General features: G+C 39.0%; 3 protein-coding genes across 6 annotated transcripts in view; 2 read left to right on the top strand and 1 right to left on the bottom strand.

The window, feature by feature from the left end:
* Positions 1-177: 177 nt before the first annotated feature.
* On the top strand, positions 178-27712 carry LOC117014407 (torsin-1A-interacting protein 2). 2 transcript variants are annotated; one of them, XM_033092224.1, is made up of 5 exons: positions 178-310; positions 18756-18931; positions 20938-21432; positions 23631-23732; positions 24399-27712. In XM_033092224.1, exons 2-5 carry the CDS (start codon positions 18898-18900, stop codon positions 25157-25159), a joined length of 1392 nt encoding a protein of 463 aa, XP_032948115.1. In that variant the 5' UTR covers positions 178-310; positions 18756-18897; the 3' UTR covers positions 25160-27712. The 2 variants fall into 2 exon arrangements, with proteins under 2 accessions (XP_032948115.1, XP_032948114.1); XM_033092223.1 differs by lacking the exon at positions 178-310 and adding an exon at positions 10641-10779.
* On the top strand, positions 10613-13152 carry LOC117014409 (torsin-1A-interacting protein 2). Its single transcript, XM_033092229.1, has one exon. It carries the CDS (start codon positions 11270-11272, stop codon positions 11663-11665), a length of 396 nt encoding a protein of 131 aa, XP_032948120.1. The 5' UTR covers positions 10613-11269; the 3' UTR covers positions 11666-13152.
* Positions 24805-27784, bottom strand: part of FAM163A (family with sequence similarity 163 member A) — a 64320-nt gene continuing 61340 nt past the window's right edge. For all 3 annotated transcript variants that reach the window (XM_033092225.1, XM_033092226.1, XM_033092227.1), the window contains one exon: positions 24805-24943. The gene's annotated coding sequence lies outside the window, so the exon portion shown is untranslated. The remainder of the gene's footprint in view (positions 24944-27784) is intronic.

Here is a 27784-nt window from a genome sequence, read left to right as displayed (position 1 = left end):
CATCAGCGCTTCTGTTGCGCACATTCACCACAGCCTGGCGCTGGCGGCCTGCTGGGCAGTGGAGAGAGCGCGGGGAAGAAGGGGGGGGGGGGGGCGTTGCAGACTCGAGGGGAGGGGCAGGGCGACTACCAGTCCCAGCATTCCGCGGGCGCCTCCCCTCCCGGCGGAGATCGCTGTCACGTGGGCAGGGACCGGGCGACATTCTGTTCGGCCGCGTCCAAGGGGTGCTGCCCGGCCGTCGTCTGGACCAGACCAGCCGAAGGGCTCCCCTGACATTGACTGTTGACGATTTAAAACTCCGCTAGAATCTGTAAGTACATAAAACGTGTACACAACTTTTCCACGTTTTAATATTTGATCGAATATCTTCTTTTGAAAGATCTTTGAGAAACGAACCCTCCCCACCCCCACCTGCCTACTGCAACAACCTTAAACGGAGCAGGTAGTGGGTAGAGTTTTGTTTTGGAGTAGATAAAGAGGCACAGAATCTTCTAAACATTAAATAGGATGAGGTGGAAATAAATGTTGGGTTTGGACTTTGAGACGAGAAGCAGAATTCCTCAAAGGCTCAAAATGGAAACGGGAAATCTACCTGTGCAGGGGCGATGACTTCCTTTACTGAACCGCGCCTAACAGGAGCATCGTTTGTCGTCTTAATCCTTATTAGACAGTAGCCCCCCCCACCCCATTCCCCTTTTTGTAGCCTTCATGGTGCTGAAAAGGGCAAAGTTTGAAGTTTTGGTAAGACTCCACAATTACCATTTTGCTTACTATTACGTCTTCCCAGTTGTATTTCACACCTGATGAGAAAGTTACCGCTTTTTCTCTCCTTCAAGAAAGTGTGTGCTATTCTCTATTTTATCACTAGAGCTTCATTGTTAGACTTTATACACAAATACAGAAATGAGTTATCTTAATCTGATTCGACTTACTGTTTTTGTTTCAGATTTACCTGTCTTTAGGTTTTAAAACATTTTATTTTGGACCTTTATGAGAGATCCTTTCCTTGTCTCCTTTTTAAAGAATTAGGGCTGTGGCAGTCCGTATTTATCGGTTTTCTTTTTTAAGCACATGATTCGTATATAAATGACCAGTAGAAAATCATTTAATTTATAAAGGAACTTTATGATAGTGGAACTAAAAATGTTCTTGGAAGGTTTTGGGTGGATTAGAACAGTTTGAAAAACTGACATTTCCTATGAAAACTTTGAGAGCCACTCCTCGATAATGTTTATTATGTCGAACACAGAGTCCATAACTTGATGACCAGTTTTGCTGCTGGTTTATCTCATGAGTGACTCATTTAAACCCAATTTCGCTTATTTTACTTCCTAGTGTAGAGACTGTAATACTGGCCTAAGAGCTCCTATAATTCACAAAGTGACATAAGAATTTTGCTAATTATTTGAGGATTATTGGGTATTTTAATAATGTATTGTGTCTTGTAAATATAATTTATTTTTGCCCACTAAGTCATTTTAAACTGTATTCTATGGAAATTCACATTTCTCTGAAGTGCCACTTGAATTTCCTGAAGGAAAGTGTGCTTAGAGAAGCCTTATCTGCTTGATGCTCTTTTTTATTTAGAATTTTAATTGTGTTAAAATTTCATGAATATTCTACATCTTATGACCACTACTGTGTCCACAAGAGATGGTTCAGTATAGTGATTATATTTTATCCTTAGTTTTGCACATTTGTGACTAAAGAAGGATATCCCCAACACTGGTTCTGAGCTTAGACTTTGGAGTCAGCTGAGTTGAATTCCTGTTCTGTCCCTGTGTGACTTGGGTAAGCTGCTTTATCTCCCAAAGTCCATGTCCTTGTCTGTAAAGTAAAAAGTCATAGGATTGTTTGGAATATTAAATGGGATAGCTCAAGGACTCAATAAATTATTACTAATTGGGCTGCTTTCCTCCTTAACTAATATTAAAGGGGTTGTTGGCACATAATTTTGATAATCAAAATAGGAAGGAAGAAAATTTACCCATAATTCCACTACCCCAACAGATCAATTATTTTAAATTTTTTTATACTCTCTTATAGCCCTTGACCATAGGTATACTCAATGTAAATGTCGTAACATTTTTACAAAAAGTCAAATTTAAAACATTGGTTTGTTAACTTCTGAGGATTTTAATTATATAAATAGAGCTCTCAGAGTCTGTCTTTAATGTGATCTAGTGAAGAAACAGCAGAACTTTCCTTTTGCGTAATTTCCGCCTGCTTTCCCCATTCCAAAAAATAAAACGTCTAGTTGCATTTTTATTTAATAGTGCAAATAATCAGCTTTTGAGGAGTTTCTTTTTTTGTGTGTCCCAATTGAGGAAAGTGCTGCACATTATGTCTTTAACCTTCTCAATGCCTCTTTCATCGAGGTAGTGTTATTCCATGTTGTGGTTAAGAAAACCAAGGCATAGAGAAGAGTTCACCAAGTCATGTGCTGGAGCAAGACTTGGCAGTCTGACTTCAGAGGCCAGCACTGCAAGGGTTTTTTATCTGTACATTCACTATGTGGATGGTAGGTCATGTATGTAGGTCGGAGTTGATCCTGGGGCTGACTTACATCTTCTCTGTATAAAAGTAACAGTATTTGCAACTTTATAAATACTACTTTGACCACCCCATTTTAAATCTTCTATAGGAAAAGAACAAGAATAGGGAAATGTTCAGTGCCTTAACTGATGAGGCATTCACCTAGTTGTGGCAGTAAAAATAATTTACAAGTTATTCAGACTAATTTTTCCCTTTTTTATTAGAGATAAAATAGTAAACAGGGTTTACAGTGAAAGAACTTTTCTTTAAAGTTGTGTTTCTTAAACTTTATGGCATCAGAATCTACTGGTGTAACTGTTAAAACACAAACTCCTGCACTCAAAGATTCTAGCCTCGTAGGTCTGGGGTAGCGCCCAAGAATTTGTATTTCTGACAAGCTCCCAAGTGATGCTCATGGCTTCCAGCTAACGAGTTTCGGAAGGAAGCAAACATTGGTGCTGGTTTGTCCAAATTGTTGGCCCGACAGTGAAACCCCAGGAGCAGTGAGCACCTGGGTAGCTCTTGGTTTTCAAACCAGGATGATTCTGGGGGGACGTAGTTGATTCCAGGGCTAAGGCAGGGAAAATACACATCAGCCTGGAACACCTTTGTGGTGCTTGAAATTAGGAAGGGCTCAAAAAAAGTTGGGGGCTTTGTTCAAAGGACTCAGGAGCCAATTTGAACGAGCTCCTTCCTAATGGCCAAAGTTGGAACAATTTGAGCAACAAAATGAGTAATAGCCCTGGATTTTAATGCAAGGAATAAAGTGAGTATCCCTGAGTTCATACTGACATAATTGAATAAATAAATAGGTAAGAAGGGACAACTCTTTATTACAGAAGAATTCCAGTGAATAAACATGGAAAGCAGGAAATAGAAACTCACTATTAGACAAATGGCACTGTAGTAATTACTGCAGACAGATCCACCGGTGATGCTAGCAGGTGAAAGTTTGAGGAAAATCAGGATATTTGCATGGTTTCATAGTGTCTCCCCCAAGATAATTATTAGCTACAAAGGAGAAATATATCTTAACTGTGGACATACCATGTTAATCAACTGATTGAGGTTAGCGGCACCAGCAATAATAAGACATGGACCTCACGACCGGGTGATAAGATGCAGCTGGTGCTATTCTTGCCCAAAAGGCAGAACCTCTTTAGCTTTCTAATCATGAGAACATATTATATCAACACGCATTGAGGGGCAATCTACAAAGTAACTGACCAGTACTTTTTCAGAAACATCAAGGTCACCAAGCTCAGGAAAGGTCCCAAAAGACAAGTAAAGACTGAGAAACTCACAGATTGCAGACTCGGGAGAATTAACAACTAAACGCAGTGTGGGATCCTGGATGACCCTGGAACAGAAAAAGGACACTGGTGGAGAAACTGGTGAAATTTGAACAATCTGTAGTTTAGTTAATTGACTTGTATCAATGTTAATATCTTGGTTTTTTGTGTATAATTGTACTTTAATTTTATGAAATGCTGACTTTAGGAGAAAGGGGATAAAGGATATAAGGGAACTCTGCACTGTTTTTGTAACTTTTAAAATTATACTCATGCATCACTTAACGACAGCGATACCTTCTGAGAAGTGCGTCATCAGGCGATTTTGTTGTGCGAACATCGTAGAGTGCATGTGGTCCTGCCTATTGCTCCTGGGCTACGAGCCCAGATGTCATGTCACTGCACAAAACATCCCGATATTTAATCAAGCACAGGAGAAAATGATGCAATTAGGAGACTCGGTCAACTCGCGATGTCTGAGGCACGACATGCTGTTTTACAGCAAACTTTATTTGTAAGTAGAAAGTACACTCTAAAATAACGATAAAAAGGATAGTAGAGGGGCAACCGGTTAGCTCAGTTGGTTAGAGCGCAGTGCTCTTACAACAAGGTTGCCAGTTCGATCCCCACACGGGCCACTGTGAGCTGCGACCTCCACAACTAGATTGAAACAACTACTTGACTTGGAGCTGATGGGTTCTGAAAAAACACACTTAAAAATAAATAAAAGTTAAAAAAATAAATAAAAATAAAAGTTAAAAAAGTATATATATAGTATAGTGCATACATAAACCAGTAACATAGTATCATGTGCTGTACATAATTGCGCTATCCTTTTACGTGACTGGCAGCAAAGGTTTGTTCACACCAGCATCACCCCAAACGCATGAGTTACATGTTGCACTGTGACAGCTGTGATGTCTCCGATATCACTAGGCGACAGGAATTTTTCAACTCTATTATAATCTTAGGGGACCACAAGGCCTACATGGGGCCCTCTACGCGGTCCGCTGTTGACCTAAACATCATTATGCTGCCCATGAAAATAAAAAGTTGAATACAAACATGTTGGCTTGAGATAGATAGTAAAGGTGATTAGGGGAGCTGAGCTAAAACGGGGAATCAGTTATGCTTCCCACTCTCGAAAAGCTTAGCAAACTCTGGTTCTTTGTGCATTGTTTTTGCGTCTGTGGTCAACCTAAACTGGAGATACAAATCAAGGGATTTGGGAGGGAGGAAGAAGGTAAGAAGGAAGACATTCTGTACTCAGAAAATATGTATAGTATCTGAACTGCTCCAGGCAGTCAGTCCCTACCTAAGAAAGCGTCCCCTGGTGAAGTAATAGGAGTGCTTTTGGTTCCTAGTTTAGTACTTTTTTCAAACTCCTTTTCAAAAATATGAAATCAGTACCAGTTACTAAAAACACTGGAAAAATAAGTGGGCAATTGTGAAAATAATAATACTAGCATATTATGTCAGTGAATATGGTTAGAGGAGTGGGCAAGACTTAGAAACTCATTTTAAACACAGACACAGTAAGCTGGTTACAGGTATAGAAATACCTGAGCTTGGCACTAGGTCTCACTGTTGAAAGCTGTGTATTAACTAAAGCTTTGGCTGCTGGTGTTATCAATTGAAACTGTAGACAGAACTTGAACCATGGACATTAGTCCACTGGGGCAAAGTAGATTAAAGTGTACCAGTAAATTTTTAAACCAGCGTTCTTCTTTATGGCATGCTAGCAATGCATACACCTGTTTTGTCAGTTCCTGGGGGGAGAGGAGAACATTCTGCAGCTGTTGTCTCAGTCAGGATCGTATTTTTTGTTCGGCTTATCTGCCCTTCGTAAGAGGAAACAGTGTGTATACGAAATAGTGCTGAAGATTGTCAGAAACGCGGCTGCTCTCAGGGATGTCAAGACTTAGCCAAATTAAAAGTAGTTCCTCGCAAAACTTAGGCTGGAGATGTTTTTTTAGGAGCATTTATTTTCATCACATATTTTAAACAAATTAGTTTATGTGAATTTAGAAAGAAGAGTGATTGATTCCTTTTTTTCATACTCCTTCGTCTCCCGTCATCTAAATTCCAAAATAGTTATGAAACATGAAACTCTTCAAGATTTCTCTGTGTATGAACTTAGGAAAACTGTCCCATACAAAAAAGTTTTGATCATTGATTAGCCTTGCCATGGAAGAAATATTTAAAATGGGAACTCAAGACGGTTTAAAGCATGTTTTTTCTGTGTGCTCTTGCTGTTACATGGCATACGAGAAGTCAGATGAGGCTAAAGTTTAAGGGACATATTTGCCGGGAAAAGTCATCCCAATCTTGACTTATTCTGAAACTTACATTATCCTATCACCACAAAGAACAAGGGACTATTTGTCAAGGGCAGATTTGAGCTTACTAATGTCCATTGAAGAAAAAGCAAAGAATGAAACAGAATCAGAATATTTAGAAAAGATAATTCTTTAACATGTATTAAGCTGCCATCATTAGTAGGTGTACATTTCAGTGGATTAAATAAAAGTGAATTTTCTATTTCCTAATCTAGTAAAGTTCTAGGAAGAATCTTAAATTTTAGTTCTTACATACAGGAAACCTGATTTGTGTTTTTCTTTTGTGCAGCATTTGTGCAGTAGGGAAGCTCTTCAAACTTTAGTTTTTGCCCACTGTTATTGGTTAAAATAAAGGCACTCCAGCGTATTCTGTGGGCCTTCCTGAATTTCCTGTGATCTCTGTAGGTGATCTTTTTATGTCCGTCTAAAAGCCCTTACTGAGCCTTTACCCAAAATTGGTTCCAGTCTGGATTCTCTATATTTGTTCTGTAAGTTTTTTCTCTCTATATCCATAGGACTGGGCATTGGGCCTAGTACATGGTGGTTTCCTTAATAACTTACATAATTATGTTGAATAATCAGTAGAGTAATAGTGGTTCTCTAGGTGTTTTCAGCATTTCTATAAGCCTAATAGTAATCATATATATTTACCTCAAATCAACTGCTTTTGACTTAAGCTAATAGAGTTGAGGAAGGAAGCAACACCTAATGCTTCTGAACCATTTCCGATTCCTTTGGGAGTCCAAAGGTATGTAGTACTCTCTTTCCAGAAAAAATGCATATGTGTACATAAAAAATTCTGTGTGTCGTATCAGAGGGTTCAGGACTCCCTGAAACCTATCCTAGACCTTTTTGTGTGGAAGTAGAAAATTAAGAGGGGTAATTTTCCCCCACACCCACCTCTCTATATATACACAATTGAAGAGTATTTTTGTAACTTTGCAAACAGCTTATGAAGGATTTGTAAGCTCAATTGTCACTGTTTCAGAAAGGTAATATTTTAAAGTGGCTAAAAGTACAGGCTCTGGAACCAGTCTATCTGGACTCAAATACTTACTTCTCTGTGACCTGTTTGACCTTGGGCAAGTTGCTCAACCTCTCTGTTTCTCTAAATGGATTATTGTAAGGATTACATGAGTTAATAAATAAAGGGCTTAGAGCAGATAGCTATTAAGCTATTGTTTCTAAGTATTATTATCTCACAGATAGCATTACTGTTGAATACCTGGCCAGGTGAGGTTCTCTGAGCTGTATCTTGCCTGGAAGGAGGGTGCCCTTTTCTAATTTGCACAAAGGCACCAAATGAAATAACATCCTCCCTTCACACAGATACATGCCTTTATGGAGTTTGCCAAGATAAACTTTCCATATCAATATTAGGGAGGTCGCTTTTACCTTATCTATGAAGAGATAGTTGCTTATAATTTTATGAGAATAAGAAAGATCCAAACCCTTCTATAGAGTTCTTTCCCTCAATACTATCAGTCACCCACTTTGCTTCTGAACAGAGTAACTGATGCAACCTTTTTTGTCCACAACATAAAAGTTTGGTTTTGCCTATTAATCTCGCTTTCTAGCCCATTGCTATTGCTACTCGACTTGCTTTTTTAAATTATAAAATAGTGGATAGCGCTTATATAAGCTACTAGGATTTATGATTCAGTGAACATTCTTGTCTCCCTACCCAGTTAAAACATATTTATGATTATCTTTGGAATGCTCCGTATGCCCTTTCCAACCCATCTCCTTCCCTCTTGCATCACAGGTAATAATTACCCTGTGCTTATCTTTCTTTTCTCTTTAGCTTCCTTGCATATTTATCCCTACACAATGTCGAAACTTTATGTAAATGGAAACTACGCATGCGTGTGTGTATGTTCCATTACTTGCTTTTCACTTTTCAAATCAATATTATAGTCTTGAGTTTCATCTGTGTCTGTATTCCATTGTATGGCAGTACCTCAATTTATCCATTCTACCGTTCATGAACATTTTGGCTGCTGTTTTGCTATAATACACAATACTACCATGAATAAATATTTTTATTCATGTTTTTAAATGCATGTGTGCAAATTTCTCTACGTTATAAAACCTGAGTGGAATTACTGAATTATAGGAAATGCACATCTTCAGCTTCACTAGATAATAGCAAACGAATTCCAAAAGTGGTTGTACCAATTTGTGCTCCTATTGTTAGGGTAGAAGGAGTCAAATTGGTGTTTATTCATTCAAGAAATGTTTATTGGGTTTGTACAGCAGTAAATAAAAATACAAAAAGCTCTCCTCTCACGGAGTTTATATTTTAGTAGGGACTAATAGCTAAAATATTTAATATGTCAAAATGGTGCATGTTTTATGGGAAAAAAATTAATGCAGCAAGGGGAAGGGATGTTATCTCACTGCTCTTAGAGCCATTAGAGACTAAGGGGATGATGAGCTATAACCAGGAAGGGATTCTCATGCTGAGGACCTCAAGATGCACAGGTCTGATGCGATTGGTTGGTCCTGATGCTTTGCCAGCAGGTAATAATCGTGAAGCTGTGAGGCTGGGTAGGAGTATAGGGGATGGAGTTTGAGCATCTTGCCAGGAGCATTTTCTGCCCTGTTGACTCATCCAGTAGTGAGAAGGCTAAGGAATGGAGCAGGGAGGCTGGTAGTAGGTGGTCTTATTCAGAACACTTAGTGCTTTGGGGCCCCCTTCTGGCTCTTGTAGTGGTTCGCAGGACCAGGGGAGGGGTGTCTTGTTAGGAACATGGGGAACACCAGCGTTCTCTTAATTCAGGAATACTTGGAGCTCTAGGACTTGCTTGACTCTCAAAGCTGGAGAAATGAAGGTTGGGGGAAGGGTGGGTTTCTTCTGAGCATTTGGAGCTTTAGGGCTTCTTGACCCTGCCCGTGGAGCAGTGCTGGGGACAGAGGGGTGGTTTCGTCTAGAATCTGGAGAGCCCCCATTGTCACACTTGTTAATTTTTGCCAGTCTGGTGGATGTGAAATGGTATCTTGTTGTGGTTTAAATTGCATTTCCCCTTTTCACTCTAAAAGTACAAAATTCTCCGTCTTTTCAACGTCAGATGTAGTCATTTAAGTTTACTGCTAACTCCTAAGTTAAACCTCACGATACTGTGGGTTTTAGTCATGATCAGGTACATGTTCCATGTACTAGACACCCAAGATTTCCCAATACAACAACTGAAACGTTTACTTTGGGGGCTCTTGTCAGTAGACCCTCCGGGGAAATCCATCATGCCCTATGTTGTCACCACAAAGGTCGCTGAGTCAGGAACCCCACCTTCTGTGCACTCTGCTAGAAGACCTGAATTGGTAGCGCACACCCACATATTGTTACCTGACCTCAAAAAACACATCAGTTATGTCTCCGCGACTGTATCACCTCATCTAGGGCTCCCATCACAATCTTGGCCCCAGGTTGCAGAACTGCCAGAGCTGCTCTTCAGTTGCCTTTTGACCTTGCCATTTTAAAATCTGAGAATCACAGTGACTGTTGCTAGCCGTAAGGAAAATGCTTTGGCTGACCACAACTAAGGCTGTAACTCCCTCTGCTTTTCAGGCCAAATCTTGATACAGTTTTAACACTCCTCCCTTCCCTGCGTCCCTTAGGGCTCTCACAGGATCAAGCCTCAGAATTCACAAAAAGAACACTGCAGAAGGTCAGGGTATACACTGTACTCGGATGACTTGTGGCACTCCCGAGGTGGCTATCTGCTTGCTCCGTACATCCTGCTACCCCACCTTGTTCACATGTTGCATTCATGCCATGAAGAATTCCAAAGATGATGACAGCATCTGCTGATTTACTATCTATTTCCTAAGAAAAGCTCAGGACCATTGCTCAGGATTATGCCTTATTACTTCTTAAACTTAAAATGTGCATCAACCTATACGAATAGATGTGGGCAGTGAGACATGCCCCTCATGGTTTCTTTTTCAGCCTTTAAAAGGATTTCATCCAACTTGCTATTGTTAGCTGTGAAGACTATCATTTACTCATTTGGTAAGCCTTTTCCTGGATGGATTGAAGTCTCTTATGGAAAGGCTATCACCATAGTTAGCGTTACCCCGCACCTTCTGGGAATACCATGTATGGCACCCATTTCACAGAAGAGCTGTACAAGAAATCTCAAAGTTCTCCCAGGTTAAACATGATTCTGCGAGCCTTATTTCCAAAGTACAGAAGGAATAGAAAAGGGAAACATGGCCCTAAAAAAAAAAAAAAAATTAAGCTAGTATAAATCTTAAATGAACCAAAACCCTTCCTAGTGCCATTAATAAGAATAACTCCCAATAGATAAATTGGTTTGAATCCATGAGACAATTCTCATCCACCTTGACTGACCCAAATGATTTCCAAATGCATGTTTCTAATAATATTGTGAGCAACTCAAAACCCATATGAGTCGTCTGAAGTTTTATCCTTTACAGGTATGTGAAGGATTCTGAGACCCTCCAGCCACCTCAGCATCAGCTGCTCTCTGACTGGGTCCTGATTAAGGTCCGCCCGAGACAGACTTCATTGGATCCACACTCGAGAGGACTCTCCCAGGTTTTCCTGAACCTCCTACATCGCCGTCAAGTGCCAGCGCCTTAAGACTTGGGTACGTGTATTACAACGGCAAGAGTGCCAGCGCCCACAAAGACCCATTGGACCTGTCAGCTCCTCTGTGTGACCAAGCAGACAGAATAGCTTACCAGCAACGCAGAGTAAGCCACGTGCCTCTGCATGACATCAGCAGCTGATTAACACACAAGAGAAAATACCTAGACTAGCGCCCTATCTTTCCTTGAAAAGCTGGGATTTGAAGGAGGTATTCTGAGATCTGTGCTCCTAGCAAGTGACTCATAACGTAATAGAGCGGATCGGTCCCTGAGTTCAGAGACTGAGTTGCACTTGAGTGAAAACTAGACAACGAAATCTTGAAGAATTGCACGGAGGTGCAAGCCAAATTTAACCTCCTCCAACTAGGGGTGGTCGGACTGAGAACTTGCTAAAGCAAACCTGTAATAGGACTGGTTATTTGGGTGTCTCTCTTTGTCATTGTTGCCTCTTACTGTTACATTGCTTTCTGTGTTGTCTCTGTAGGCCAGATGTTCTCGGATAATTCACATTGCCCCGACTGTGGACAACAGTGGTTCCCTAGTTTAGAACTAGGCCACTGGTTGTACCAAACTGAACTTGTTGCAAATGAATGTTACCAAGTATTCTTAGACCGTATTAGCAGAGCTGATTATTGCCCTGAGTGCTATCCTGATAATTCTGCTAACAGAAGCCTTATTCTTCCTTGGTCATTCCCACTGGAGTGGGCTCCCCAAAATCTGACCAGGTGGACCTTTGAAAAAGCTTGCCACCCATTTCTTCTGGGTCCTCCACTGGTTAGAAAAAGGATACATGACTCTAGAGTAGCTGGCTTTAACCCTGCGTTACAGTTAATCTTGACCAGAACAGACACAACCTTAAACAAAAAACTTGGCCAAAGCAGTTAACTTCTTAAATAGTCAAAATCATGGCAACTCTAGAGGGTTTTGTACTAGAAGCCCAAGGAAGATGGAAAAAGGACTCCTTTTAAATCTGATCCAGACTGTCACTACTTTGGGGAACTGCTTAAATTGTTGGATCTGATACAATGGTCTACACCTATTTTGTCCAGCACGAATTTAATCAGTATTCCAGCCAGACTGTTCGTCTAGAACCAGACTATTCCATGTTCCCTGTTTTGGAATTAGCTTACCCCCCTTTAAAAGCTCTACAGCCTCATTATTGACAAATGATGAGGCGAGGCCCATACTGTCTATAGCATAATGATGTTTCTAGGGATAATTTTTGCGGGAAAGCATCCTCACTGTCGCTTGATTCTAGGTGATTCTGGTAAAACAGCTAGACCTCTTAAGAAACTACTTTGTTCTAAATTCCACCTCATATATTAATCAGTGATTATATATCTCTATATATTGCAATTTATTCATATATAATCATTTATTTATCATTGGCTCTCTTTGGCCTCCGTGTGGCTTTGACATTATCGATAACTGGTCACTGTCAGAGAAATCACATTGTGTCAGGCAACACCTACATAGGTGAAACAAACACATGCAGAAATGCCCCTGTCTACACGTCCTGGGCTCTCCATAAACGAAGACTATTCTGTCTCTATGGTGACTGAACTACCCTGGAAATGCCCTACTCTGGAAATGGAAAAGTCCCTGTATTGTGAGATAGGTGACAAAAGGAGTTACCGAGCTGGACTCCGTATGTGTGTTACAGAGTCCGAGGGAAGCGTCCCTCTTAACACTAACCAGGGCCTGCTGGACACAGCCACGTGCTGGCCTTCACTTGTTCAGGAGACGCACGGAACCAGAGTTCGGGTTAAGAAACTTAGAAAATGCTGTTGTTGAAAACATCTCAGAAGCCACTGAACAATGTTCAAATTCCACTTCAGATGCTAGATAATCCTCTGCTTGTGTAGCAGCTCGACAATGTTCTCGAGGCCACAGGTTCTTGCTGTGTTTCCCCTCTGGGATCCTGATCGTATCAGCTTCTGTCTTCTTAGTTTCGCAATGCGGCTTGTTGGGCTCCAAACATTTCAGGCCCCATCAAAGGCTTCAAAGGGCGCTCTCCTTTGAAGGCTCTGTCTTATTTGGAGAGAAACTCTTTTTCAAAATGCCCTCCAGCTTTCTTCTTACATCTCACTAAAAGGTACTGGTTCGCAAGGGAGGCCGGGAAGCCAGGCAACGGGGAATGGGGTTGCCTGTAGCTGGGTAGGCACACGACTCCCCTACTAAAATCAGGACTCTCTAGGAAGGAAGAAGTGAGGAATGAATGGCTGTTGTATACCTGCCCCATGCTGTGAAACCTAAAGTTGCTTGTTCGTCTGTATTAAGAATGTACCCCAGAGATGTACCCTGTATCTGCCTTATGTCTGTCATGGTGGAAGATGTCTCCTGTTACTGCGCTGAATAAACTGTGGACTGCTCACCTGCGTGAAGACTAGTTAGTTTATCATGAACCCTTGGTTAAGAACTCCTCCACTATCCGAAAGCTCACTTCAAAAAGTGAACATTTACGATGTATTGCTTGTGAGGATGGTGTTACGATCAGTACCCCTAAATTTTTTCACATACATACTAAGAAACCCTCTACATATGTGCCATTTTAATTCTCAGCAAACTAGAGAAAAGGTCTTTCTGTTTTGACCAGTCTCTCCTTTTTAATAGTAAAGACAAATTGAATGGATTTATACCATTGATTTTCAAATCTATGTGCATGAGCTTGTCAAAAAATTGCGAGTTTCTTGATCTCACAGGAAGTTTGATTCTATCGGTTGCTCACAGGGCCGGGGAATCTGCATTTTATAAGCAGTGCCTTAGGAGACTCTTGTGCAGCTGCTCTATCGACCAAACTGGGAGAAATGCAATAGCAGCACAACCATGGTGTTTAGTTATCTGGCTTCAAAGGATGGGAACTGAGTACTGATAATGCTGCAAGATGGCGATAGTTATTGTACTTTGCTGGTGACATATAAAGGGATTTCACGTCAGTCTGAAGGTCATTGTTGATATTTCAGGCTACAACTCAGTCACGTTTTTCCCATTAATTAAAATAATGGGACTCTTGCAGCCCTCCTCACAAACAATTCTGTGTGGTGTCATTATAAACTAAGTGACTATATGGGCAAGAGAAAGGAATCAAAAATACTAATTTTAATGTTACATTAAGTAGGGTACTTTACCTGCAGACATGATCATATTATCACATACCTGTTACGTGACCTGCTCTTAGAAATAACATCAAGTGGAAGAGTTCATAAAATTGAGCAAGAGAGAAAATTTAGAAAGCTTTGTAGCTTTTCAGCTTAGGTCTTTTCGGTATGACTATACTTGCCTAAAACATTATAGATGATTCTAGAATACTCCATAGTTAACAAATACTGAACTTGAAAGTGTAAGTATTTGCCTACAATTAATTTTCACGACAAATGATCTGGAGGGTTATCCATTTTGGATTATGTGAGCCATGTCCATTTCTTCCATATGGTGGAGGAGTCAACAATATTCCTTGCACATAATGGTGGCCATTTTAAAAATGACATATAACTACCCCCTGTTATTTTATGGCAGACCTGGGAGTGGAAGATTAGTGAAAACATGCTGGGGCAAACGGGAGAAAATATGTACTAAAGAGAAGGCCGACCTGGGTTGTGGATGATTGAGTTGAGATTCATCTCTAAGTTAAACCCCAAGGCAAGCCTAGGCACAGAAAGAATTCTGTGACATCCAGAGTATGTGGCCATCAGCATGTTACAGATACCTTTATAGATATCTGTCAAAGGGAGACAAGTCATACCCTGTCCATCTCTTCAGTTTCCCCCCTGATAGCCTTTGACTCTCCATGGAATCTTGGGAACAACTTGAAAACTGCTTGTTGTAGAGGAAAAATGATGGCTTTGCAGCCAGCTGACCTGGGTTTGTCTTCGAATTCTGACAATATTGAATGACCTTGGGCGATTTCACCTCTGTGTCCAGTTCCTTCATCTGTAAAATAGAAGAAATAATTAAAGTCCATACATCATAAGATTGTGAAGATGAAATGAGTTAATACATAAAGTGCTTTTGAATGCTGCCTGGCCCAAAGAAGGCGCTCTGTAAATGTTAGCCGTCACTGTCCTTTTGTGTTTTATGTTGTCTCCACAGCGGGATGATAAGTTGTTTAGGGCCAAGATATATGCTGCTTTTTATCCCTAGAGCCTAAAATGGCATCATGCACTAAAATAAGTGTTTAGAAATAGAAAAAAGATACATACGTATTGAGCCCTGACTGCCATACATTTGTCACGATGGCATTTATTTCTAAACTACTATCCAGGATTGGCTGATTCTTTTTTGTCTGTCTTTGCTGCTAAACTTCTAATTTCCCTCTCCTTTAAAAAACAATTTCCATCTCAGTGACGCAGATAACAGTGCTTTTTGATACCTGCCTACCTCTTCCTTTTTGTGTAGGTCTCCTCCAGGTCTCCATGCCATCCTCTCCTTCCTGGTTGCCATGGCGAGACTAGAAGTTTCCAGGATGGACTAGTGGTTGGGTGAGGGGTTCTACTGCTTTCCCAGCCCCGATTTTGTCCTCACAGGCAGCTTTTCCTTATCCTGTCTCCTCGCAGCTGGTTGTGACAAAATATATGGGAGACTGTGGTTGAAAGATGCCTCTGTAACATAAGCCCATTACATGTGGGCTCAAAGAATCACCATTCCATACCTTTCCTTTTGATTCTTTCCCCCACAGAAGCTAATTTATTTTATTACTCATTTAAAACATTTATTAACTACATCAAACAGATAGAAAAGCGCAGAAAATAGCATTCACTTATGTACTGAGATCTAACATGAACATTTTGCCACATTTACCTCGGTTCTCTTTCCTTAAAGATACTTGACAAGGTACAGTCGAATCCCAGTTTTGTTCACGTCTTCCTCTGCAGAAGCGAGCACTAAATGGAAGCTGATGTGTATCCTTTCTGTCCATGGGTTTAATTTTGCGTTTTATATCTATTTAAACAATGTACAGAGCAATAAAAAAGAATTGGACACTTTCAAAATTTTACTAAGTAACATTCATATAGAAACATGTCATATGATCAATCTGTAGAGTTACCCTTATAACACTTAATTTTGCATGTTGGACTCTGCTAAACTTGGTTGTTGCCGCAGTGCAAATCCTGTGTACTGGACAGTGAACACTTACCAGGTTGTCAAAGCATTGCCATTGGTACAGGGAGATGGAGCCGAAAGAGGACATCTTACAAGACAGAGCACAGGGCAGCCACATCTGCAAAGGAAGTAGTGAGGCAAATCTGTGTCCCTCTCTAGAAAAGTCCCAGGATATCGACATTAAGGACACATCACTCAGCCTACCACATGGTGCCTTCTCCGAAAATGGAGAATAAAACCTTATTGCTTTCACCAGTTTCCGGCCCTCAAGGAGGCAGTTAAAACAAGAAGATAAAAGTTTTGCTGCAGATTACAGGGTGCCAGGCAAGTGGAGGTACCTCCCATGATAAGCCTAAATTTTACTTATGTGGAAAAATGAATCATCATAACCTCCACGTATGGGGCACTGAAAACCAACATTTCACAGTCAAACCGAAAAGGGCTTCCCTACACATAAATGTTTTTGTGCCATATGGAGCACATAGGTCTTCATCAGTTCCTTTTTGCAAAAGTCCCCATCGAAGTTACCATTTTTTTTTTTTTGAACATACTACGGAATGTTTTTTCCTACAGCTGCAGAAAGCCTCCAACATCCCACTTCCTTCAGGGTGAGGCTCTGCCTCACTTCCATTATGCAGTGCAGAGGTCCCTAATGTACACGCTTCCTGGTATGGACTAGACACTGTTCCAAAGATTGACCTGCCTCTGGAATAGTGGCCTGCAGATCTCCCAGAACCCCCACAAGGTGACTTCTTGTGAGGATGTGTCAAGAAGCTCCATGTCTGTACCACTTCTTCCTTGCAGCCTTGAGGGAAAACCGCTTCAGCTGTGAACATGAACACGCTATGTTACAAGGGGCCTGAAGAAATGGCCTACAGGAATGACGTGTGCCTTGAGACAAGAAAGGAGCACCCCGGGCATTTGTCAGATTATAGAAATACCTGTGGTGGTTTCTTTGCAGGATGTTTACGGGCTGCCATCTAGGTACGAAATAACACATTTTTGAGAGTAGTTCTGTTTGTTTGAAATAAAGTTTGTTGAGGAAATTCTACATGCGATAAAATGTAGAGATTTAAGTTTGATGACAAGTGTAACCACTACCTCAATAAAGATATGAAACACTTTTGTGACCCCAAAATGTTTCCTCGTGCCCTCTTCCAATCAGTACTTCTCCCAGGAAACACTGATATGCTGTGTATCACTGTAGTCCGTAGGTCTGCACCAGCAGAAAGGACGCCTGTCTCCAACTCCTCCCTTCCCTTCTAGTTTATCATTGGTACCACCATTCATTCATTTATATCTTTTCAGTTAAAAAATGGCACTGTGTTAGGCATTTGGGATTAAAAGTTTTTTAATTTTACAAAACTGCTGTAAGAAAGATACAAAGGAAGGCTAGTTGGCTAGCCTCTCAAAATGTATACTTTACAAAGCTCTTTCACATATATTTTTTGTTTTTTATTGCAGTAAGCTTGGTATGTAATATTACACAAGTTGCAGGTGCACAACATTATAGTTTGACATCTGTATATATATATTACAAAGTGATCACCATCAAAAGTCTAGTTACCATCCTTCACCATAAAATTGACCCCCTTGCCCTCTGGTAACCACAAATCTTTTCTCTGTATCTATGAGTTTTGTTTTGTTTGTTCATTTATGTTGTGTGTGTGGTTTGTTTTTTTTGATTCCACATGAGTGAAATCATGGTATTTGTCTTTCTCTATCTGACTTATTTCATTTAGCATAATACCCTCAAGCTCCTTCCATATTGTCCCAAACGGCAAGATTTCATTCTTTTTTTATGGCAGAGTGGTATTCCATTATATATATATATATATATATATATATATATATATATATATATATATATATATATATATATGTACCACATCTTCTTTATCCATTCATCCATCGATGGACACTTAAGTTGCTTCCACATCTTGGCTGTTGTGAATAATGCTGCAATGAACATAGGGGTGCAGATATCTTTTTCAATTAGTGTTTTCAGATTCTTTGGACAAATATCCAGAAGTGGAATAGCTGGATCATATGGTAGTTCTTCTATTCTTAATTTTTTGAGGATCACATATATTTTTGTATTTAGCAAACCTTAATCATTTTTACAGATAATGAAGGTTAAGTAACTTTGGATAGTATTGTTTTCGACAAAAAATAAGATTTAACTATAAAATGATACAGTTTTTATTGCTTTTAACTTCTGATTTGGATTCCTTTTGTATATAGCTCATATTAGTTTATGTATCAGTCTTCTTTCAGTACTACCTTAAAACGCATTGTATAAAAAGTTATGTCTCTGTATTTTACAAAAGAATACCACTAAGAAGGCAGTGATGAAACTCCAATGTGTATTTCCTACTCATAATACCAAGGAAGCCATCTTAGTTTGCAGGTAGCCCCTATACATTGGTACTTGTTATGTATAAGTAAAAGCTTCTGACAGGCAAATTCTGAAAAATTTATATGGAACAGAAATAGAAAACAAAGGAAATCTGCAGTGATGAATTCAGTAGTGACTTACATTTTCACTCTTAGAATTACTTTTTATTTCAATTTCATAGATGTTCTCTTTAAGATTCTGGTTACTTGGTCTTACTTTTTACATCCTTTCAACCACACTGGAACATATTAGGAGATTATGGCATTCAAGGTTAATAATCTGAAGCTTTTTTCTGTTTCTAGTCTAGGATGTGGAATGATCCTCAAGAAAGCCAGAGAACATTTTTTCTTCACTAGAAAAAGTTTCAGAGAGGAAATACTCAAACTAAACAGATTTAATAAATACAGCTGAAATTGGCATTTCTTCCATGTATTAATGAAAAGTCATTTAATTTTTCTTTTTTCATTTTCATTTTAGTCACTCTATATATGCCTTTCCTGGGTCCACGGGAAGCATGAGTCTTTTGGGACTTGGAACAAGAAGAAAACAAGACATCTTTGCGAGGAAAACCAGACAGTAACAAAAAGTATCCCAAAGTCTGAAGAGACAGCAGACAAACATGGCCGACGGAGGACTCAGGGATCCTTCGGAGGGTAAGACTCGTTTGTACAGCATTGAAGTTTGTGTTGTAGGAAACGAGCGCTGTGCTGAGAGAGAAACTCTCTGATGACTGACACCTGAAGTTTGGAAGTAACAAAGAAGTTAACTTAATTCATTTGTTATGATTATTCTTATTCTTTTATATTTACTAAATTTTACCATAATACCAGATTATAAGTAAGATTAATGTTTTAGAGACTGCAATCATAGAATGGTATTAGAAAAATGCAGTGCATCCTAAAAATATATGGTAGACAAATATTTATTTAAAAAATCAAGAAAACTGAGATATGGTATATATTTAGAGGGGATCTTTCAATTATAGGGACAGATGAAATTTAAATTCATGCTACTTATGTGTAGGATATACAAAATAGGCAAAATATGAAGTCGATTTTTCAGAAGAGAAGGGCGTATTTATTTAAATCTTTTACCAAGGACCTTTTTAAAATATATAAAAGTAGAACAGTATAATGAACCCCCACGCACTCAACATCTAACTTCAACTACATAATGGTGATCTTGTGGCCTGCCTTGGAATATTTAAATGAGAATCCAAGACATTATATCATTTTATTTGTAAACAGTTTATATCTCTTAAAGATAGATTTAAAAAAATATATAACCAAAATAGCATTATCACACCCAAAAATTAGTAATCGTTATTTCTTAATATCATAACATATCCATGAGTATTCACATTTCCCCAGTTGTCTAATAATCTTTTTTCTCTTAGTTGGGTTTTTTACTGTCTATTTGTTTATCTTTACAGTTGGGTCACACACAGCATTTGATTTATGTATCTTGTAGGTTGCCTTCTTTTTTTAAGCTTTGTTATAGAAAATTTCAAATGTATATAGAGAGATGAAGTGAAACCCATGTAGCCATCAAACAGCTTTATCTGCTGTCAACATATGGTTAATATTGTTTCCTCTATACTCCCTCACTTCTCCTTTTTCCTAACCATTGATGAGTAAATACTTGAAAGCTTATCTAAATATTTGAAATCCTTATCTAAAAGATAAGGATTGTTTTTAAAAATGTTATCACAATACCTTTATTCTAAAAGATGAACAAAAATGTCTTAGTATCATCAAATAAAAGGCATGCAAATTTTCCTGATTGTCTCATAAATATTTCTTTAACAATTGGTTTCTCAGACATGGATCTAAACAGTGCTACACACACTGCATTTGGTTGCTGTGTCTCTGAAGTAAGTCTCTCTTAATCAATAGGTCACCCCTCCGTTTTTTTTCTTTTCTTGCTATTACGAAAGAAACAGCGTCTTTTATCCCTTGGAATGTCCCACATTCTGGATTTTACTGATTACATTCCTGAGGCAGAATTTAATACATTTCTCAATCCCTGTATTTCTTAGAAACTGGTAGTTAGCTCTAGAAGCGTGATCAGATTCAAGTTCAGTTGTTTTGCAGGGGTGCTTCCTACGTGGTATAGTGCACTTTCTATTGCATTCAATCAGGAGGTTAATACGTCTGGTTTTCCCTCTTTTTATGTTGTTAAGACTGATCAGTGGGACAGCAGCTGTCTGTCTGGCCATCCATTATAAAATTCCTCATTAGCTTTTTCCATAATGGTTTTAGTTGCTGTTCATGACAGTTGCCTAGATCCATTACTTCATTAGAGAAGAGGATGTATTATTTAATACAACTAAATGTTGGTTCTGTCATTCAGAACGTTTTACATTGCTGTTAGGTTGCTGCAAACGTAGTTGCGGTTTTTGCAATTATTTTTAACCTTTTAAACTGCAATGACTTTTGCACCAACCTAATATTGGTTAAATTTATTAACACAATAATAAATTTGTTTGTCTTAATCTCTTAGTGGATGTCAGGAGAAATAATGTTTAGGAAGAATGCCTTGTAAACCATAAAAATCTATATAAATATTACTTATTATTTATCAGGGACCTTGTTAAAATACAAAAACAAAAAAAAGGGGAAATTTTTTCACTAAAAATGATAATTTTTTATCTCAATAGACTCTCCAAAGGATTTAGAAAATGACCCATCAATAAATTCTCAGGTACAGGAGACCACAGTTACAGCAAGTACCACTGAAAAAGAAGAAGAAGCTCAGACCCTAAACCCTGCCTCTGGTTTCAACAAGGACCACCAAGAGGTAGAAACAATAGGTTCAGGAAGTGCAGATACAGGTCCGGATGAAACAAATGACGGGAACTATCCAAAGGATGAAACAGGACATGAGACCAAGCAGAGTTTTCAGGAGGGAGAACAAGGGCATCAACTCTCTTCAGAAAGTCTGGGTGAAGAACCCAACAGTTCTCCAAGTGACAAGGCAGGAGGAGCAGATGCACACTTAGAGAACATCTCTGCCGCCCTCCCTGAGGCAGCGAGCGACAGACCCGGAGTGCCCCAGGAGCCACCTGCCGTAGACCCTGAGGATGCCCAGTCTGGTCCTTTCAGTGCAGGGCTGGAGAGCCAGGGTGCACTGAGGAGGCGACTGCTGGCGCCAGGTGAGAGAACCCACTGAACTTCTGTCCTGTTTTGTATTGCTCTGTCACCGAGAACACAGCATAGGACAAGGTCCTTTTCAGAAAACCTGTTGCTTTCCTAGGATTAAGGCCTTTGGGCTTCGCCCAAGGTCGCAGAAGAGAGATGACTGAGTTGAGATTAGAATGAGGTTTCTCATCAACTAGATCAGCTCATTCCATGACATAAAGTTGCTTCCCACACTTAAACTGCATTTTTAAACAACATTTTTATTTATCTACTGTTTGTATTAATGCAGTATGATTAAAAAAAAGGGCATGACTTTTAAAAAATTCACCTCTGGCTTTTTCTTTATTTCTTATGAGCATGTTTTCATTTACATTTTTCAAATCTTTATTTTTGGGGAAACTAAATGCTACAAAAATGAAGAGATAGGGATATTTAAAACCCAACATCCGTAGTACAGTAAGTACCCTTCACGCAGTTGTTTCAGTTGTATAGGACTTGGAACAAATCAGTTCATTTCTCTACATCTGATTTTCCCCGCTTGTAGATTAAGAACAAGCATCATATCTCCTCTTATGAAGATAATAGTTACAACGTGCTGTGTCCTTACGGGAAGTCAGGAGACATGGATTCTAGTTGGGGCCCTCCCACTTGCTAACTTGGGTGACTTTGGGCCAGTCTCTTAACTTCCTGGCACTTCAGTTTCCTCTTAGTAAGATGGAGAAGTCGGACACCAGACTTCTCCAGCTCTCCAGCTCTCACCTTCTGTGATTGTGTTTTATAAGTACTCTGAAGAGCTCAGTCTGAAATGCCTATTTGTCAGTGCAAAGGCATATACAGTATAAGATATCCTGTTCACCAGGGACTTGACAAAGGGCTGGTAATTCATGTTTCACTATAAATCAATGACTGATCTCTAATATATGTTTCATTCATTAATCATTAGAACAGTCTGTAGCTTCAGTGAAGGCAAGGACTGTTGTCTCTCATTGTGTTTCTTTGGTACCTGGCACAGAGAAGCAACTTTATGAATATTTGTTAAATGAAGGAATGAATGAGATTTGTATGGACCATTATCTGCCATCAGAATTTCACTGGTATGCAGGTTCACTGAAGAGAGGAAGAAAATATTATTTTAAAATGTAGTTTATTTGTGGGAAGCAACTTAATATAATGGAATGAGCTAATCTAGGAGGTGAGAAACCTTTTTCTAATCTCAGCTCAGCCACATCTCTTTATGTGACCTTGGGCAAAACGCTTAACATCCCTGGACCTTTTCATGATAGGTAAGGTGGGGGCTGGAGTAGGTGTTCACTAAAGATCCTTTCAGTCCTTAAATTCCATAATGTGATATTTTAAAAATCTGTTTTTTTGGTGTGATATGACTAAATGAACCCTCCTTTACAGGTGAAGATGATTCTGCTTTATGTTAACAGAGTATGCCATTTGAGGTGTTTTTCCAGGAAGGGTTATGAGCAATACTCAGCTTTCACTGTGACACGAGGTACCTGCCTGGGTTCAAGCACACACCTAGACTCTAGAGTGACTTAGCTTAGAGTGCTACCGCCCTACTTTCCACCCACACATTGAAAGATTGGTGTCTCACCCCACACCTACATTTTTATATAGTTGATCAATTTTCTTAACTTTGTATTCCCTGCTTTGTATACCTCTTTCACGAAGAGTTTCAAACTTGCTTTTGTAAGCTATTTTGCAACTTCACAGTAATCTTTGCTGTCTCTAAGAGTAGTGCCTCGTTCTTTGTATACTTGGGGACCTGGAGGAGCCATGTGAGACTTGAACACTGGAATTGTTGCCCTGTGGTGCTGAGTCTTACATATGGCTGACATTTCTTACACTGCTTCTTAATTTTGTACATGTTGTTGAATCACATTTGAGATAGTTTGGCTGCAATAGGAGGATACTCGCTTCTTTGTCCTTGATGGAAGGGCCAGTGAGGAATTATGAATGTAGCAACAGCAGTCTCCTTAAATGAGTTTCAGAGCCCTACATTTTATTCTTCTAAGCAGAATAAAAGTTACAGTGAGCCTTAAGGAAAAGACGGGGAAAAAAGTTTGCCTTGTATTAAAAAAAAACTTTACAAAGTATAGAAATCCTTTCAGTCAAACAATTCTTTGTTTTGGTATGAGGTGTAAAGGTATACACACTGTCATTTGTGTACTGTCTGAAAATAATGTTCCTTTTTTTCCCCCAGAAGCTGAAAGTCACCACCAAGAAATACAAAAATTGGAAGAAAACAAAGAAAATACACAAGGAAATATACGAAAGAATAATAAAAAGGAGTTTTCTAGCTACGGTGAGAATAAAGCTGGTCTTACTGCAGTGTTGATTCACACTCAGAAATCCTGAGACAATACCTAGACACCTTGCAGATTCTTTTAGTGTGTTTTAAGACAATGTGTGATAGTGATTGTAAAATAGAGCGATAGAGTTGTCGTGACTTTCCTTTAGGGGTGCTGGCTGATGCTTTGTCATCCTTAACAAAATGGGAATTCCCAGAGGAGGAAAGGCATTTCACAAACAAGAAACTAAAACTGCCTTTGCCATTAGAGACTATTATTAACATTGCAAGTGGCATTTTTACGTTTTGAGCCTTTAGAAGAAAAATGGCCTGTTTCAGGTAGTAGGTACTTTGAGAAGGTGGACGAATATATCGATAGCTCATTTCTAAATCACAACTTTATATTATACTGTAGCAAGATATTATAGCAGCGGATACATGAACTTAGCATTTACCTTTTAACAAAGATATTGTACGTTCAAATAATTAAATCTAAGAAATCAGAAAAGGTATATCTGGTAGATTTTAAGAGCAGAAAGTTTAAAGGATTTTGGCAAAAGAAACTTACCACAACCAACAAAATGTAACAGTAGCTCTACCTCATATTTCAGTTCACCTCAGGCTTTGTTTTTGACTCCCATCCGCTCCAATTTTGTCGTTTATCGTTTCATTCTCTGACAGGCTCCATCATCGTTGTCTTCCTGGTTCTGACTCTTCTTTTGCTAAGCTCTGTTCATAGCTACTATTCCTCTCCAGCACAGCAAGTGCCCAAAAATCCAGCTTTGGAGGCCTTCTTGGCTCAGTTCAGCCAGTTGAAGGATAAATTTCCAGGCCAGAGTTCCTTTTTGTGGCAGAGAGGACGTAAGTTTCTCCAGAAGCATCTGAATGCTTCCAAGCCCAGCGAGCCCGCCACCATCATTTTCACAGCGGCTCGAGAGGGAAGAGAGACCCTGAAGTGCCTGAGCCACCACGTGGCGGATGCCTACACCTCTTCCCAGAAGGTCTCTGCCATTGAGATCGATGGGGCTGGAAGAAGCCGGCAGGACAGCGACGTGGTCAAGCTGCTGGTTGACATGGCGCTGAGCTCTGGCTTTGAGAATGGCCAGAAGGCTGCCGTGGTCCACCGCTTTGAATCCCTTCCCGCGGGCTCCACCTTGATCTTCTACAAGTATTGTGACCACGAGAATGCCGCCTTCAAAGACGTGGCCCTGGTCCTGACCGTTCTCCTAGAGGAGGAGACATTAGAAGCAAGTGTCGGCCCAAGGGAAACGGAGGAAAAAGTGAGAGATTTACTCTGGGCCCGCTTTACCGACTCAGACACACCCACCTCCTTCAACCACATGGACTCCGACAAGCTGAGTGGCCTGTGGAGCCGCATTTCCCACCTGGTGCTGCCTGTCCAGCCAGTGAGGACCATAGAGGAACAGGGGTGCCACCTATAAGCTAAGCTTAGAGCTGGTTACGGAAGTTGGAGGTTGACGAAAAAGTCAGTTTAAAAGCCTTCCACTGACATGGAAAGAGATTGATGAATGTGAACAAATCACCGGAAATGCCCAAATATGCTTATTTTAGGAAACAAATTTATTTTTTACTTTTTGTAATGTTTTTCTACTCAAAGTTGACAAAGTTAAAGGTTGACTTTACCTTTCAAGCCAATCAGGTTTGAAATATAGCATGGTGTATATAACAGGATTATAAGACAGCAACAGAATTATTGCACAGGAAAGGAATCTGCCAAGAGTAACTACAGAGTGGATTTTGTTTTCTTGAGAATCTAAAAAGCCTTTCGGATAGTATTTGGACTAAAGCAATTACAGTTATGAAGCAATGATAATTTAAAAAGTTTTTTTTCTTATCCTATGTCAAACATTTTAAAAACTCATTTTAATAGCTTAGTTGTGGGATTACATTTTATACTAATTTGCACTGTTGAATAGTATGAAAAAAGGAAATTTGAATTGAAATACTTAAAACCTAAATACTATACGGAAGGCACCGTACTATTTTTCTGTGAATGAGCTGGGATAAAAGCAGCTGTACGCAAGAAATGTTCTTAAAAATTGGGGGAATTGTTTATAATCGTTGGAAACGAAGTTCCAGTTGGCTGTGTCTGTTCCATTACATGGCACTCCTAGGAACGGTCACCATGCTCCTGGAATATTTCAGTGAGGTTTTGGGATACGTTTTTTCTTAAGTCACATGATTAAAGTATGGAAGGAGTTTCAGAACCAGTAAGGAGATAATAGATTCTTACTGATACCTAAAAAGAGATCACAAAGAGCTGGGGGAAGAATCTATTTGAAACACATGCGTCTCTTCTAACCAAGGCCTTATGTTGTGCTCAGTTGAGGTAGGACATTCCTAAAGGGGCAAACCTAAAGGGACTTTGTGAAGCAATCTGCCAACAGATTTGAGGAAAGAACTGCCTGAACACAAAGTTAAAGCATAGTGAACATAATATCAATATCGATCTAATGTAAACTCAGAGGACATTGGAGAAAAATCTATATAGTATATGCAAAATTTTTCTGCCTTTCTAGATCTCAGTTGCTAGCATTACATCACACAGACCGATGATGCCTGGTACACCTATTTCGTTGGCCTGCTGACCTGTGCTACCTCGGATCTGTAACCAGTGTGAAGTGTGCATAGCTAATCTGCCAGTGACCCAGATCACGGCTGAAGCGAAGTCTTATTTTTTCATTCAGTTGAATATAGTTTCTCAGCCTTTCGGAATTTCAATGTAATTTAGAAAAGGAAATTTAAGAAATGTTAACAAATTTTTTTAATATGTAGTCTTTGATAAAAAACACTTCTTCTTCCTTGTATAAGTGCAATCAATTGAAAATGTTGTCAGTTTTCTGTCCACTACTTCAAAAATCATTTTGCAAAGAAGCAGTATATTATTAGCTCTGGGTCTTTTCATGAATAAAATGATTATTTTTAAAGCGTAAAAATTTATATTTTTAAATGTACAAATAATTAAAATGTATTATCTAATGTACTCAGTTTAATTTCTACTCAGTTGTTTCTATTTTTTGCATTTTTCAAGTTTCCAAATGTTCTTGTATATCTTGTTCACCTTTCATTACTATAATAGATAGCTTGTTTATTTGACTTAGAACAATGACTTGTGGGTATATGATACCATATGTGATACTGAAACATCACCATTTATTATTGTAGAACAACTCTCATTACATAACATATTCATATAAGTCACTTCTTGATTAACAGCAGAGTTCTAGAAGCAACTGGTGGAATCAGAAATTGTCTCTGGACTTGAGTTTTCTTTTTTGACTGTGGTGCAAATTTTAGGTTCCCTACTTAATTTCCAAGGGGTGGTGGAGGAGTTCTAGGGGCTTCATATCGCTAAAGATAGTCATGATCTTGTCTCTGTTTCTTTAAGTCAATAAGATTTCAATGTATTTCATTTGAAGGCCTCCGCGCTTACAGTAGTAAGGCGTAGCATGCTGTCACCCACCATCCCCCAGGTGAACTGTGCAGCCGCTGAGGTGGTTTTGACCCTTTCACAGTTGTTAATTGTTTGATTTATACTTTTATCTGTTAAAAACAGGAAGCATAATGAGCACTGATGTTAAACTACATATAACAAATATACAATGTGAAAGTGATAATAATTCAGCTATACAATCTTTACCAAAAATTGTATGCAGGTATCTAGCACTTCAAAAACTAATGTTAAATGGAAAATATAATTGTTATATCTGCTTAGGATTATTTAATGGGAATAAAGCTTATATCTATACACAGTTTACTTGTAAGAAATAGCAACGTGAAAACTTAATTTTATCATTTGAAAATAAAACAATAATTATAAAAATAAACCAGTGCATCTTTGTAAAGCCCTTAATATATCATTTAATAAAAGCAGTTTTTAATGTTTTTCAAAAGTTGAATATGTAGTTAAGTATCAGTATTCATTTTAATATTTTGTTCACTGATTTAAGCATAATATATTTCATTTAAAAATTTATTTGTTGAAAAGTCATAGGGGTTTTGTTTTTTGTTATTTTAAAAATTAAAGTATCTTGAACACTCTATCA

This window comes from Rhinolophus ferrumequinum, chromosome 22 (assembly GCF_004115265.2).
Source record: "Rhinolophus ferrumequinum isolate MPI-CBG mRhiFer1 chromosome 22, mRhiFer1_v1.p, whole genome shotgun sequence".
NCBI lineage: Eukaryota > Metazoa > Chordata > Mammalia > Chiroptera > Rhinolophidae > Rhinolophus > Rhinolophus ferrumequinum.
Note: the sequence above shows the minus strand (reverse complement) of the source record. Positions and strands in the feature narration are given on the sequence as shown.

Bases quoted from the DNA above. Each gene is read 5' to 3' on its own strand.
- LOC117014407 (XM_033092224.1), top strand. From the start codon at position 18,898: ATGGCCGACGGAGGACTCAGGGATCCTTCGGAGG. The intron at 21,433-23,630 runs GTGAGAGAACCC...TTTTTCCCCCAG, and splicing joins GAGGCGACTGCTGGCGCCAG to AAGCTGAAAGTCACCACCAA. The intron at 23,733-24,398 runs GTGAGAATAAAG...ATTCTCTGACAG, and splicing joins AAAGGAGTTTTCTAGCTACG to GCTCCATCATCGTTGTCTTC.
- LOC117014409 (XM_033092229.1), top strand. From the start codon at position 11,270: ATGTTCTCGGATAATTCACATTGCCCCGACTGTGGACAACAGTGGTTC.